At 41.6% G+C, this 15,798-nt stretch overlaps 1 protein-coding gene across 2 annotated transcripts in view; it reads left to right on the top strand.

Moving 5' to 3' along the window:
* zbtb7b (zinc finger and BTB domain containing 7B) overlaps positions 1–15,701 on the top strand; it is a 29,429-nt gene extending 13,728 nt beyond the window's left edge. The window contains exons 1-3 of one of the 2 annotated variants that reach the window (XM_014994086.2): positions 7,829–8,515; positions 11,679–12,739; positions 12,822–15,701. In XM_014994086.2, the coding sequence (XP_014849572.1) occupies positions 8,453–8,515; positions 11,679–12,739; positions 12,822–13,422 (1,725 nt within the window). In that variant the 5' untranslated portion in view covers positions 7,829–8,452 and the 3' untranslated portion in view covers positions 13,423–15,701. Of the gene's footprint in view, positions 1–7,828; positions 8,516–11,678; positions 12,740–12,821 lie in introns of those variants that run through there. The other variant, XM_014994087.2, reaches the window with a different exon arrangement.
* Positions 15,702–15,798: the final 97 nt, after the last annotated feature.

Below are 15,798 nucleotides of genomic sequence, written 5' to 3'. Positions count from 1 at the left end.
GTTTGTCAGGATTCAAAATAGCAAAGACCTGAGAACTTTCTATTGTGTTTATTTATTTTCATGAGTTAAGCATATCTGCACAGGACATTTCAGCAACAAGACGGTTAAAAATGCTTTAAATAATAAAAACGTAACACAATAACCAACTATGAAACAATTTTACATTTTGTCAAATGCCATTATCAACAATAATAATCATCAAATGCCTCAAATCAGTGTTTTTGTTAATAAAAGGCAACTCTAAACTGGTTTATTTCAAGACACTCAGTGTTTTGGCTGTTTTGCAGTTTTCTGGAAGTTTGTCCTGAATGCTGCTTCTCTTGGTTCTGGTTCTGCATCCCCAGAACCAGGAGTCCTGAGTGGTCCGTAGCAAAAGTATCTTAAAGTCTAAACGAACAACTTCTATTTAATACATGGCCACGAAAATGCAGCTGCTTACTAAAACTTTCCCATGTCAACATCAGAGTTTGTACAAGTTTGAGGAAGTCGAATGTTAAAAATATTACTAAAAACTGAACCAGTAACTTAATAAGTTTTTTTTAAGCTAATTTAATAACAGTGCCATGAAATCTGTGCTTTCTGGCATTCGTAGCTGCAGATCCTACCTTTGACACAGACAATATGGACCAATAAATACCCTGCAGGAACAGATGATTTGTTCTTTTACCCAAGGCTGCAAGAACAAAGTTCTTTCTGCCCAGGACATTTCGTGCTTCACAAGAACTCATGTGAAAAGCTCATAGCAAGTCCTCAGAGGTCTCTCACACTGCAGCACACAAGAAAAATAAGTTCTGCCCACAATGAGCTTAAAGATCAGGCTGCAAGGACTCCAAAGGAGATGGAACAAATGTATCTGTCCTTGGAGAGTATGAATAGGTCTTAAACATTGAGCTTCATAAATTACTGATGATCCAAATCTCTTTAAACTCACATTCAAAAGCATTCAGATTTAAATGCTGTAAAACGTTCAGCGAGCCGTTTCCAGGAGCTGGATTGTTTTGCAGGTTTGTGGCTGAAAGCTGAATTTCTGAACTCCTTTCAACGAGGCTTATTGCATCAAAGACCTTGTAGTTTTTGTCACACATTTTCAGCCAGAACAAAAGCACAAACTTAAGATCAACTTAAATATAATTTATGAAAATCAGGGCGCATTTAAATAAGTTTATTATTTGGACATTTTACACGGTCTTACAAGATCTTCTGTCTTAATAATGGATCTATGAAGTCTTTCCATTTTAGGTCTTAAATTACAATTAATTTAAGTTATGTCTTAAATTTATTTATCCATTCACTCAGTCATTTCTTCTTCCCTCATTTTTGGTTTTGTGTGATGCAAAACTACATAAGGGAACCAATAAAGGAAATTATTCTCACATATTTATTTACCTTCTCTGCAAACCTGCATAATATTTCTGCTCCTAAACTGGCTTCTAGCTTTAAAAATTATGTTTAGACGTTCAAAATATTCATGTTGCATTATCCACATACCAGTCCTTTCTCTGTGGGAAAGTGTGTTATTTGAGGAGATTTGCAGAGAAGTATGGATTTCAATAACTGTTATGAGGTTAACAATGTAGTGCAGGAAGGCAGTGAGTCATGCAAGAGCTGAAAAACACTCATTTAAGTTGACAAAGTTACTGCATATCGTAACTTGCTATGAAGTAAGTTAAATATAAGTGACGTAAATGATAGTGATCTTAGGAACACGTTTAACTAGGTGAAGCTTGCAGAAGTCCTGCTGCAGCTGGAAAAATAATTCAGATGTTTAGAGGAAGTACAGCTGTGACACACGGGACCAAAGTTTATCTTTCCACTGTACATGGTGAGGAAGGCGATAGAGGAGGTAAAAGAATCGCCAAAAACCACTGCAGGTAGATCCGCTGCAGAGAATCGCATCTGGGTGTCACAAAGTTTCCATAACAGTTCACTTGAATGCTTTAGCCCACGTTTACTGGGGCGCTAAAATTCTTCGGAAAGCTCTGGATGCCTTCTGATAACTCTGCTTGAAATGATGCAAATTAAAAACATCGGTTTAATCAGCCGAAAAGGCAACAAGAAGCTCCTAAAATGACAGATTTTACTAAATAACCATTCCTTCTGCAAGCTTTGTTTTTCTGCAAAGGAGTGTGAAAATGAACCAAGTTTGTATTATGAGTTTCTTGGTCCACAGTTACACCCCCACAGTTCCCTGTTTGTACCACAGCCCGACCTGCTAAAACACCCCCACTCAATTACTGCAACTGTGCTTATAAATTACTCATGTTTGACCGTAACGAAGCTTAAAAACTCGACTTTCGTTGATTCTTTTCGGGCGTTCACACGTACTGTTAGCGGTGTTATAAAAGAATCAAGTTCAGTGCAGTGACTGGTTCGCCTACACACACCTTGATGCCCCGACGTTCTCACACAGCTGTGAAGTGCTGAGGGGTAGAAACTGCTGACCAGATAAGGAGCTAGAAGAAAAGGGGGGAAGCAAAGTGTGAAACCACGCCGTCAGCAGGCTTTCTCTCTCACATCTGTGCTTGTTCTCCATCTAATGGTGAAACTCCCTTCTGGTGATGCTAATGATAGAGGTGGCTGCTACCACATCGCTCCCTCAGACATCTGCCTATGCACACACACACACACACACACACACACACACACACACACACACACACACACACACACACACACACACACACACACGCGCGCGCACACAAGCATACACCTGCAAGGACTCTTGCTACTTCCTGTGGCTGCGTGCATGTGTTCACCTCTTGCTCGATCGTTGTGTTTATCTTCCAGCCGTCATGTCACGGCTTCTCTCTCTCTTTCTCCCTCTCTATCTCTTTCTCTCTCTCTTTCTCTCTCTCTCTACCCCCCTTCCTCTCCCCTTGTAACTCAACTCTGTCGACTCTTGTTTCACGTCTCGTTGCCAACACAGATTGTTCGAGGCCGGGACTAGATTTTCCTGTCTTAACCTCCCCTCTTCTCCACTTTATCTTTTGGAGTATCTCTACACCCACTCCCCATTCTCTCACTCACTCACTCTCATGTGTTTCTCCTCCCCCATAACCTCCTTATTTTTGTGATTTCTAAGAATATGTGTGTTTTTAGAAGACGTTCCTCCCTCGCGTTCCTTTGTTACCTCTGTCGTGTCGTCTCAAATCTCAGACCATTTTTCCTCTTTCCAACCTCAGATTGATTTCCTTTCCTGCTGCTGCTTCCCTCAGTGTTTCACCGTAAGAAGCTGAGCGTAAATGTTTTTGTTTACAGTGATTTTTAAATAGAAACACAGCCAGAGCTAAAACAGGTTTTCATGACTTTTGGACTTTTGGTAAGTTTCAAAGTTAGGTTTTCTCAACAGATTGTACAAGAGAAAATCATTTGTCAGATTTTACACTTTTATGTGAAGCATAAAATAAATTTACCATCATTAGACATGAAATGACAAACTGAAAAAGAAAATAAAACACAGTAAAAATCTGAAAATACAGTTTGAAAAAAAGTCTTTGTCTCAAACTCGGTGAGCTTTTTTTGTGTTTGTCAAAAACTGAAAATTAAGTTTGAATACAATCTTTAATAATCATAAAATTGTACAAAATTATGATAAAACATTTCATAAAATGTTATATTTATTGCAATTTTAAACGTAAAAATGTGTCGGCTCCAGAAAGTACTTAAGTCGCTGAAGTAAATAAACATTTTTGACTGAGTGGTAAATATTAAAATAGAAATCGCTGATGTTCTTTTATAATATACTAATGGTCCAAAGTGAGAAAATATACCTCAGTTTAATGGTATTTATATTAACAAAAACGTTCATGATTGAATTGTAGATATATTTTCTTTCCCATTTATTATTTTTGATCCATATATGATACAGAATGAACACCTGATAAGTTTTACACGTCTGGAGTTGAGAGTTCAAAATGCTAATTTATCAGATTAAATAGTTGGACTGTTGGCTGCAGTTTTAAAACACTGTTGTCATTATGAGTGTCATGGCTGGTAATGCTTTCCAAAATATCAGTTTTCACACCACATGAAATATTTGCAAATATCCAAATTTTTTCTTTGCTGGAGGTGAGGAAAACGTTTAATAGCCTTCTGTAAACCAGCTGGGTGGGGGATGGCAGTGTTGCTTTACATTCTGCTTGATTTTTGAGATTTGCAAGATTAAAATGTATAAAATTTAAAAATCTAATAAATATTTGCAATGTCATTATAAAGTCATTAAAAATGGTGTAGCTGCTGCATCCTTGTCATTGCTAATCCTGTTTGTAAAATCTACCAAATTTTTAATTATTTATGTTAATAAAGGAAATATAATCCCAGCCAGAAGTCCACTGGATTGGGGGCTAAAGTTAATCCACACCTCAAGTCAACCTCTCTTATCAGTACTTTGTTATATATTCCAGGAAGTAATAATATTTAAACTAAAGATCAGGGTGATGGGAAAGACGCCTTCAAAGTCGTGGAGCTCACTGATCAAAAATGACCAGCAGGAAGCTGCAAAAAGCTCTTCAGCAATCATAAGGAGGTTTTGATTGCTCCAAATCTGTCAGGCGTGCAAATAATTTTGGGATCAATTTCAGGTGATCTCAAAATACATTACACATCATCTGGTTATTAAAAACTTCATTATACCTTGAGTTCAGGTTAGAAGTTGTCTGGTGTTATTAAAGGACAGAGCATATATATATGTGCACCCAAATGTCTTGCCCCATGTGCTGATAAGCTGATAATCCTCCTGCAGATTCGCATGGTGTCCAGGTCTGGCATGCAAACTGGCTGCTGCTGCTGCTGCAGCGTGCAGCCGAGTGCTGTGGTGTGGGAGGGCGAGGGGATAAGGGCCTCTGCTCTGCCAGCCAAATGAATAATGTAATGTGTTTCTGGAACGAAGACCACACCGCGCGCATGCGTCAAACTTCTCACACGCACACAGAAAGAGACACCATAATGCCCCAGTTGCAGTAAGAAAGGAGGAGGGCTTGCTTCTCGTAGGGGCCTTCTTGAAATATAACCTAAAAAAAAAAAAGTACATTTGCTGAGTAACATCTGCTCAGCGGACTTCTCTTTTTTGAGCTCCATCATCGCAGGGGACGGCCAGTGTAATTATCATGATGGTGTCTCAAGTCTTGTCTTTGTCAAATTCAAATGGTGATTCAAATTCTGCCTGGTTGGGTCTGTTTTTTATATCTGCTGGTGGGATGCAAATGTGCAGTCTGGAGGGACGTAGAGCAGGTGGACTTTGTGTTTTATCTCCCCGCAGAAACGAGCTGTGTGTTTCAGCTCCGTTTAGAGATGTTAAGGTGAATTTTTAGTTTTGGTTTGGCAGGCATACATGCTCTCATCCTCTCTACTCATCCCCCAGTTTCCTCCTCCTCCCCTACTCTTCCTCGCTGAAGGTGTCCCACTGCTTTGCTCTCAACTCTACTTAAATGAGCGAAGTGCAAAGTTTTCTCTTTTTATCGTAAGCACTAAACTGAAGGAGAGTGGTGTGAGGAAGGCGAGAGTGAGGAGGAGAAACGGTATGAGCTTGAATTTTTACTTTCCGTGCTTTTGATGTTTTTTGGGGGCAGTGGATGCTGCTTAGCGCCCTGATATGTTACGCTGTGGTTAGGAATAACGGATGAGAATCACTATGAGAAGGATGTTAGTCACCGGGTGTTTCGATTGACAAATGGACGCAGACGAGAACACTTGTTTCTGTTCTTCTCTGATCAGTATGTTTTTATAAGAGAAACAGAGCAGCGTAAATGTGTTTGTGGTTCCCTAAAGGACTTCTTAACTTCTGCAAAAATGTATTTCTGCTGTAAAGATCTCAGACAGTTTGTATGAGCTAAAATAAAAAAAAAGAATCTGGTTTAGTTAGTGGGGTTTGGATGAGGAAGCCCTCAACCAACCATGTGTGCTGCACACACACATACAAAAGGCCTCTTTGGAAAACATCTGACATCAGAATTTATAAGAGTTTTTCTCCATCTCCCGCTCAGACTGGGTTTTTTGTGTGAAAAGCATAAAGTCATATTTTCCCCCCTTTAGAGCTGGAGCTCGATATAATTGAGGTGGACTGGGAAAACTTACAGCCTTAAATGGAAAATAGCAGCCATAAAAATTATACCAACAGTCCCAGTTGTGTGTGAGGTTGAGCTTTGTTGTTAGGCTGTACGCTTTGTGTTTGTACTCAGGCCCACATGCAAACCGTCCCGTTTTTCTCTCGGGTCATCTACGGTGCTTTTTTTTCGTTTTAAGTTTCCATTTCCCCTCGAGTTGCAGTCTGCATCTTCCAAAACACGTCGGGATTTTCTAGCCCTGCACTTATATTTGGCATCAACACACAACCCAAATGCAGTTTTCAATCTCTGTCAGCGTCAGATCTTCAGAAGAGATGCACGATTTTGGGTGTTAAGAGAGAAAGGAAGAGGGTTCGCATAACGAAAGCAAGGGGTGAAGGCAGCGTAAAGGTGCAGGGCTGATTAATTCCTCTGCCGTCGACAAAAAGAGTGGGAGGATGAGTGCAAAAACGCAAAGACAGAGATAATTGTTGGAAAGATGGCATCGGAAGCATTGAAATGAATACACAGCAGAATCATTTTTGGGCTATTTTAAAACATTTTGAGTCATTTGGAGAAAAACAGGTTAAATTTTAAACATATCCAGCCTCGTTAATGAGAGCAAATTTGAAAAATGTGGTAATTTCATTAGCCGTGAGTGTTTGTAACATCTTCTCGTGGGCCGTTTCTGACTTACTTACCATGTGTTGCAAGATTCTGCATCTCAGGCAGACATGTCCTTGGCAAGCTACAGAAACAAAGTGACGAAGGAAGGAGTAATGAAGGGGATACGAACCCTGTCACCGTACGCTTTTGTCAGCATTGAGTGACTCACAGCCAGACAGAAAATTGATGGGAATCATTGCATCTTTTTTTTTTAAGTTTGTTTTGTAATTTTCCGAACACGTCGGAGTTCTAAGGAATAGCCTAAAATAACGAGCTCGAACCACCAACTACCCATGATGTGTGTGCGTGTGTGTGTGTGCGTGTGTGTGTGTATGTGTGTTGTGTTTTTTTTCTTCCCCAGAGCCGGAAACTTAACGTGCATTGTTGTGTGCTCCTCCTAGAACCCCTTTAGTCTCTTGCTGCTTTGTGCTGCTTCTTTTTCTGTGATTCGTTTCACGCTTTGAGATGAATTTTATAAACTTAGGCCTCCTGTTTGAATTCATCCTGATACCATGGATGCATTTAGCAAACTGTAGTTGTTGTAATGTTGGCTATTATCGTGCAGGACACAGTGTACCCATGCAAGGTCAGGTCAAGTATTTGCACTCTGCCCTACAGAGATTTAAGCACCAAGTTGCCTCTTGGATTTACCTCTTCTTGTTTTTCTTTGGGATTTTTTTTTTTTTTTTACTAGACTAATATATAAGGCTGAAGCAAATAACAATTTTGGTAAATGATTTTTATTTTAACTGAAGTTTTATCTCCATGGTGATAAAGTTTTACTTTTCAAGGGGAGTGTGACATCTTCACAAAAGGCCAGAGATAACACCGTGCCGAGTACAACAGAGGGAAACGAGAAATCCTCACATTTTGTTTTCTAAATCCTCCAATTCAGACGATTTATTCTGCTGAGAATTAGAGAAACAACATGCGAGAAATTAAATGGACTTCCTCACTTTTCTATCTCAGTTGTTCGCTGTTGTTGCCTCACTTGAAGAGAAAAAAAACCTTAAAAACTCACTTTCAGTTAGAAAATGGCTGTAAATATTTGCTTTACGGGCTTGGTGGTGTTATTGTCGGAGGAGCAGACGTTTGGTTTCAAAGGAAAAGCTGCGTGCAGCAGGTCGTCTCCGAGGTGCGGTATAATATGGGTTAACTCTCATATTGCACCTACCTGAATGTTTGATTGAGGTGCAAAATGACTCAGAACGACAATATGATTTCTGTTCTTACTTAGTTTTTTTTTTCAGCTCCGACATTATTTACCTGGAAATTATTTTTAATGTGCTTTTGGTTGCGTATGCGGGTTTCCTTCCTGCTAAACCTGTTAAACTCATGTTTGGGTCTTAACCCCAAAGGTTGTTTCAACCGAGGTCCCCGCTTTACCTTCTGCTGCGCCGCCATCCATCTACCTGTTGGGTCTCCTCTGCTCCGAGGAAGGAAAGGAGACGGTGTTTATCGGAAAGTATTCGGAAAATGGGCCGTTGGTTTTTGGAGAGAGGGGGCGCGTAGGCGACGATCATTGGGGGGGAGGGGTGTCTCTAGATCTCTCCGTCAGTCAGCGTGCACCCTCTTTTGATACAACAGGAAGGAGAATGAGTGACAGAATGCTCGAGAGCGGTAGACATCCCCAAGGACGAGCACTTGTCCTCGACCTCTGACAACCAGATCAAACCTTCAACCTGTAAGGAAACGGGTGGTTTCGAAAGGCAGCGAGAAAACGAGCAAAGAGTGAAGACATAACAATGGATACCACGAGACAGAGGCTGCTTCGTCTCCCAGGGACTGTGCCCATAAAGATGGGCAAGGTAGGACTGACATTTCAAACCTCTGAGTTGGACTTCATGTGGAAAAGATATTTTAGATGAGTCCTGTGGGTTGGGAAGGGTTTCTAAAAGCGTATTTTTAAGAACCAGTGTTAACTTCTTTTAATTGTAAGGGTGGGGTGCCAACTTCTTTTTTTATTTCTGTTTTTTTTATAAATAGTCCGTTGTTAAGTTCGTCACCAGTTACGACGAACAATGGTGGGTGGGGGGAGCCACCGACTTACATGGAAGAGTATGCGTGCATGTGTTCAGTACATGTGTGTGAGTGTGTGTGTTTAATAAGGTGTGTTTTGGAGCAGGTTATTCAGGTGGGTGTGCTGTTGTTGTGCGGAGCCCTCTGGGCACGGCATGAGCGCTGTCATTGGACGGCCTGGGGGGGGGCTGCTGGTTGCTATGGGAGGGAGGCAGAGCGCGGGGGGAGTGGAGGATGAGTTGTTTGTGGAAAATCTGGTCTGCTCAGGTGTGTGGGAGATGTACCATCAGCCAGGTACAATGAGGACGGCGCGCAGTGCGTGCTTGGAGATCCAAAGCACGCAATATCTGAGTGGCGGACATTAATATGAGGCCTCCTCTTGCTGTTTTCCTTCCTCATTCTTTCGCTGGTTCTCCCCCTTTCACCCATTCTACTCTGCTACTTCCTCCCTCTCCCCTGCTTGCTTTTCGTCTCTTCCTCCTCTTATAGCCCTTTGCAAGTTCTTCTCCAGGTATTTTAATCAGTTGGCTAATGCTATAAAGGTTTCACACACGAATTAACCTACTGCCCCTTGGCTACAGCGCCCACAGGGCATTGCACAACCCTCTATCCTTTCCACATCACCGCCAGTCATCTGGCTTTATATCACCCTCTGTCTCAAGAATTACTTCTACTTTTTTTTTCTCTTACTCTTGCTTTAATGTTTCGCCTCGCTCCATCGTCTCCGTTCTCTTTCCGCTCACCCAGCCCCCTCCTGATGGGCTGAAATCGCCTCCTCCTGATTTGGTAATCTGGATGGAAAATACAGGATGATCATGGGGGGCAGAGTGGTTGCTAAGCCCTGTTTAAATTGTCCCTCACGTGAAGGAGAACTGCTCATGTCAGTCACGCTAATAAAGATTTACTTTTAGAACGAGCTAAGCAGAAGTCTGGGTAAGCTCTCTCTCTTAGAAACTGCAAAGAAATAAGTAATATTCAACATCACGGCCCCTAGAACATTTATGGTAAAAACATTTCTGACAAGACTCATTAATAACGTGATAAATTACAATTAATGACGTTACATGCAAAACAAAAAATATTTTTACATTTTCTCTTCTGTTTGTTCGACAAGAGTATCAATAAATATGAGTAAACTCTAAAAAAATGATTAAATCTGATTACTAATTTAAATCACTCTTCTTTCAGCTACAAATATCCTGAAGAAGCACATTTCAAATGGGAATGTTTTTCAAGAACGATATAAAATTACCTAAAAAAAAATAAGAGATAAAAACTTTGATCATATTTTTTATTGTTATCAGAATAGCACTGCAAAATATTGTGATAAAATCTGGAGTCCATTTTGCCCACCCTTAGTTACAGCCTCAAACTTAAGTATATTCTAATCATATTTCTACTTATAGTCAAACACAAATTGATGCATAATTGGAAAAAAAATTGATACATAAATATTGTCAATAAAAATCATCTTGAGATGGAAATTGTTTCATCTTTCCAAAATAGCTCAGACTCAGTCAGTCTTTATACATGATCTCAATTGGATTTAGATCTGACTTTGACTAGACCATTCTAACACATGTGTTGATCTAAACATCCTTATTACAGTTTTTATTTATCTTTTTTGCTCTACTGGAAAGTGAAATTCACGTCAGTCTCAAGAGTTTTTCTAACAGGTTTTCTTTCAGGATCGTCAACAAGGAATTAAGATTTTATCACAATCTGTTGTAGTACACAATCTCTTACACAATAAAAGTGTCAGTAAGAAGTATTTATTACTTCTTTTTTAGGTAACTGGATGTCCGTACTGCTCTTAACAGAACCTACCCCGTTGTAATGCACATAAAGACATGACTTGTATCATCAAACTGCAAACAGTGACTGCTTTTAATCATATGTTCAAACTTATTGATATTTATTGATGCTTTTATTGAACAAATAGTGGAGAAAATAGTAGAAATAACAATCCTGACAATATGGACAGTCTTTGAGATTACTAAACATCGTTTATTGGAATTCATCCGGATAAATATATATCAAAATTTATCCTGATAAATAAAAAGCGATATGATAAATGTCCATAGATACTCCATCCATCTACCCATTGATTCTGCAGCCTCTCTGCTCCTGCTGAAGGAAATAATCCCCACACAATAATGCTGCCAACACCGTGTTTCACAGTGGGGATGTTCAGGATGATGTGCAGTGTTACTTCTCCGCAAAATACAGATTTCTTTTTCTATTGTAAAGACCAAATGTTTTAATTTTTTGTCTGATCTAACCAGCGCACATTCTTCCACATTCTATGTTTTACTTTTTTTACTTAAGTGTTTGTTTAGGTCAGATTTGTGAAATAAAAAACAAATTTGTCCCTTTGGATCTCTGCAACTCCTCCAGATTTAATCTGCTTCTCTGATTAACTTCCTTACAAAACATTATTTAAATATAGGGGTACCATAGCACTTATTATTTATTGTGAGACATTTCTAATCAAATTAAGAATCTTGGTTTGTCATCATGATAAATTTCAGTTATTAATGTTAAATAAAAAACAGAACTGACAGCATCATTGGAAATGTTATTTTTGCTATTTTTTCCACTGCTTTTCCTCAAGAGCGTCGATAAATATCAGTAAGTTTGATTAAATGCAGCTACTGTTTGCATTTTTGTAATAATAACAGTTAGGTGGCCACCTGAATAAGTCTATTTCAAATGTGAATGTCTATGAATGTTGTGCCATGCATTCACAGCCATACAGTTACTTACAAATTATGTAATCAAAATCTTCATTGTACCACAAAATATCACAATAAAATTCTAAGTCCATGTTGCTCCCCAAGGAGTAGAAATACCTTTTCCAAACATCACACTTGTCATAAAACTGCTTGCTGCTTTTTTTTCTGACTTCCCTCAGTTATTTTGCTTACTTAATTTTCCCTTCCTGTTCTGTAGGTGGCGATGTCTCCAGGAGAGGACGGCCTGATTGGGATCCCCTTCCCGGAGCACAGCAACGAGCTCTTGTCTCACCTCAATGACCAGCGCAGGACGGGACTCCTATGTGACCTCACCCTTACCTCGCATGGGGCTCGCTACCCGACGCATCGCTCCGTCATGGCAGCCGTCAGCCTCTACTTCCGCCGGCTGTTTGGAGCGGAGGAAGGCGGCGGCGAGGGCGGCGGGGGGTTCAGCGTTTGCCAGCTGGACTGCGTGGCTCCTGACGCCTTGGACGCCCTGCTGGAGTTCGCTTACACTGCCACGCTTACCATCCCCAGCTCTGGGATGAGAGACGTGCTGCGAGGTGCTCAACTTCTGGGCATCCAGTGCGTGGCCGACGCCTGCAGAGACATTCTCGGAGAGACGGCGGAGGCTGAGGGGCAGGAGGTCTCCGCGGGGGAGCAGAGACCTCCGCAGGCGACTAGTGAGAGGACGGTAGAGATAGCAAATGTTGTAGAGAAAATATCCAGAAGAAAAACGGACAGAAAGAAGGTGAAAAAAGTTGGCTTACCTCATAACTTCTCACCTTTGAACCCGCTGCCCGCCTCTCCTGCCTCCCACCCTTCACCAGCATCTGACAGCTTTCGCTCCCTGCCACCCACCCAGCCTCCCAGCCCCGAACCAGAGGAGCTTCACCCCAAACTTGGGCAAAACGGGGATCCGAGAGCCATCCGAGAACCTGGGAGAGGGGCCACACTAAATGGAGAGTTCCCCCATTGGGCAAAAGAGCGATCTCTCATAGCCCACCCGCCTCCGACCCAGAACGACAAGCTGTCTGAGGACGACGACATGGAGGGCTTGGACATGATGAGATCCAGCTCCTTCCCCAGCTCCGTAGCAGACCGAGGTGCCGCCACGTCAGTAGCAGGAGGCGGGAGGAAGAGGAAATCTCAAACCCCCCAGCAGTGTCCAGTCTGTCAGAAGATTATTCACGGAGCCGGGAAGCTGCCACGCCACATGAGGACGCACACCGGGGAGAAACCCTTCCAGTGCTCCGCCTGTGGAGTCCGCTTCACACGGTATGACAAGTTCACACAAATGTGTCGTGTTGTTTCACCTCTTCTCTTTATGCCTTCTGATCATTAATTTCCTCTTGTTTAGCAATGACAAGTTGAAGATCCACATGAGGAAACACACCGGCGAGCGCCCTTACACCTGTTCCCACTGCCCGGCGCGGTTTCTCCACTCATACGACCTCAAAAACCACCTGTCGCTCCACAGCGGGGCGCGGCCCTTCGAATGCCCCCTCTGCCACAAGGCCTTCGCCCGAGAGGACCACCTTCAACGCCACCGCAAGGGTCACAGCTGCCTGGAGCTGCGCACTCGTCGGCCCAGGCGGGGCCCGGAGCTGGGAGAGGACGGCGGTGAGAAAGAAGGCAGCCCTCTGTCTCTACAGGCGCACCCCTCCATGTTTCACCCCCGCTCTGTTCTGGAAGGCGGAGGCGGGAGCGGCTCCATCGGCGGACCTTCGCTGATATTCCCAAGCGGCATCGACAGGGAAAGGTCGCTAGCCCTCCAGGCTCTGGCTCAACTCGCCCCGCAGAGGCTGGCCAGCTACCCCGAGCTTTTTCTGCGAGGTCTCGAAATGCAAGGCGGAAGAGATTTGGAGAGGGAAGATCCTGGAGGAACTCGCTCTCCGGCGCTGCAGCATGACAGATGGGCTGATGAAGTGGAAGACGAAGAAATAGAAGAAGGGGAATAGTAGACAAAAAACTTTATGTGGTAAATATCCACAGTAAAAAAATAAATATAATTATCTCAGGTGGCTGGACTAATGACCTGCTGCTCCATACAGGGAGCACTTAAAACTTATCAAAATACATTTTAAAAAAAGGAAAAACGGGTTTTCTGAGATATTCTTAATGTTGGTCTTCTGGTTTTTGGCATTTTATTGAGTTATTTGTCCATTTATGTTTGCTGTTCAAGTATTTTAGGTTTGACTTGTCTCTAATACTTCTTTTCTTGCTGGTGTTTGTTGAATTTTTGCTCACCAGGACGCTTCTCACTATGCAAATTAAAATCCAGGGCTTCAGAATGGAGAAATATTTAAAGATGTGTATTTTTGTTGATCCAGATGCAGTTTGAAATTCATATCGCCTAAAAGATCACAGTAAGGTTTGTGTGTCCGCTGTCCTCTGGTGGCTATCAGTGGAAATACAGTGTAATTTAATCAAGCTCATTCCTTGGGTTAAAAGCAATAATTTTGTTTTTTAGTGGTTCGATCTATGCTTTATTTTGGTGCTTAGACCAAAGATCTGCTGGGTTTTTTTTCCCTTGTTTTGCAGAAAAAGAGAGTGGATGAGTTGTAGCCAATGTTGGGTTTGAAGAGAAGTTTCTTCCCAACTCTTTTGAAAAGCCATGAGAAAGACTCTACTTTGTTTTTCAGAGCCAAGGTGCTCTGAGCTAAATGCCTGACCAAAAACAAAATGACAAAGTCTGGACCAGTGGGTTGATTCTGGTAAAACATGCAGCTTTTATCAGTCTTCCTGTGCTCTCATTTATGTTCTTAAAACAAATAAGTGTGGCAAAATGTTGGGATTACTGAGACAATATACACCCCTCCTGTGTATTTATTTATTTATTGCTATTTATTATGGCCGTCTTGAGACCACGTCCATCCTGAACCCAGATCAGAGCCCAGTCTTTGTCAAAAACCTATGAGAACCCGCACTGATGATTTTTGCTCAGCAACCCTCATATCCCCGAACGCCTTGTTTTTTTTAAAAGGCTGATTGTCTTCTTTTAAGCCATTCTTCCTCAAACGCATCCTTTGCACATTTAACCCACCAGGTACTGCAGTAAAACCGGCACATTCTTCCCTTCAGATGGTAACACAACGGACCAGAGCAAAGACATCGGCGGTGGGTGGCGGGGTTAAAAACTCCTGGAACTTGAACGCAGATCGATTTTCCTGTCGTTAACTAAGTGTGGACAATATGCATCGCGCACATTGCAGTTCTTGTAGTTTGGCTGTGACTAAAAGGGGCCATTACTTTTTTGAGTTTATTCATCTCTGACCAAAAACTTCATGCTTTCCATGGCTGTCTTGCCTCATGTTGTGCAAACATTAATGGCTTTATTTTCTGTTTTTTCTCTATGAAATCCATCATGTAGCATATGTGCTCTTCTGGCCTTGGGTGCACTATACCCTGTCTTTGCTGTTTTGGAACTCTCTGTTTCCATTTATTTGCACTATGAGATTTGAGAGCTTCAAGCTTTTTGTCCAACTTTCAACATCGTATCCTTTAACTCTCTAGTCGCTCTCTCATCTCTCGTGCACCCCGCTATCAGGGATGCATTTTTTTATTTAAAATTCTGATTATGTAGACGGTACTTCTGTAAAGCCCTCATACACACTTCATGACATTAGTGGAGTTATATACATACAAATATATATACATATTAGATATATTTTGGGATGAAGTTGCCTTAGGGTTTTTTTGTGCTGCAACTATTCTCAGGAAATCTTGAGCAATGCACTAAGCGATTATACAAAATGTCAAATGGGAAGCAAGCGGTGCTGTAGGAGGATTGATACTCTTCATGCAAGTGGGAATCCAGTAGTTTGAAATATATTTTTTTTCTTGTAGATTTTGTAATGAAGGAAATCTTATGTGCAGATAAAGGTAATGACAGTAAACTCCTGGCCTTGCTGGAACCTGTCGTACTGGAATGGCAGTATGACGGTTGGTCCTGTGCATGAAGGGTGTTGGTGCTCCCAATGAAAAGCTTTGTGAATGAATGACGGTTAAACTGATGTCAGCTGTGAAGTGTGTGTTTATATGTGAGCTGTTTGGGTTTTTTTTTTTCCTGGCTTTGGTGAGGGGACTTTAAGGGGTACAGTCTGAATAGAGACCCCGCTATCAGGGATGCATTTTTTTTTTCTGTCTGTTTTTAGAGGACTCCTTCTTAGAGATACAAATTCATTTCCCCATGATTTGTTTCGGATGATGTAAAGAAAATAAAGTTATCTAAGCTTGACTTTTTGTGTGTAGTTTTCATCTTACTCCTCAAAAGTCTAATATTAGTCAGATTTGCGCCCTCTGGTGAGCAAATTATGCAACTGTTTAACATGTTT

This window comes from Poecilia mexicana, unplaced genomic scaffold (genome assembly GCF_051168715.1).
Source record: "Poecilia mexicana isolate PSO_F unplaced genomic scaffold, ASM5116871v1 scaffold_16, whole genome shotgun sequence".
NCBI classification, from domain to species: Eukaryota; Metazoa; Chordata; class Actinopteri; order Cyprinodontiformes; family Poeciliidae; genus Poecilia; species Poecilia mexicana.
This window is presented reverse-complemented; position numbering and strand designations above follow the sequence as displayed.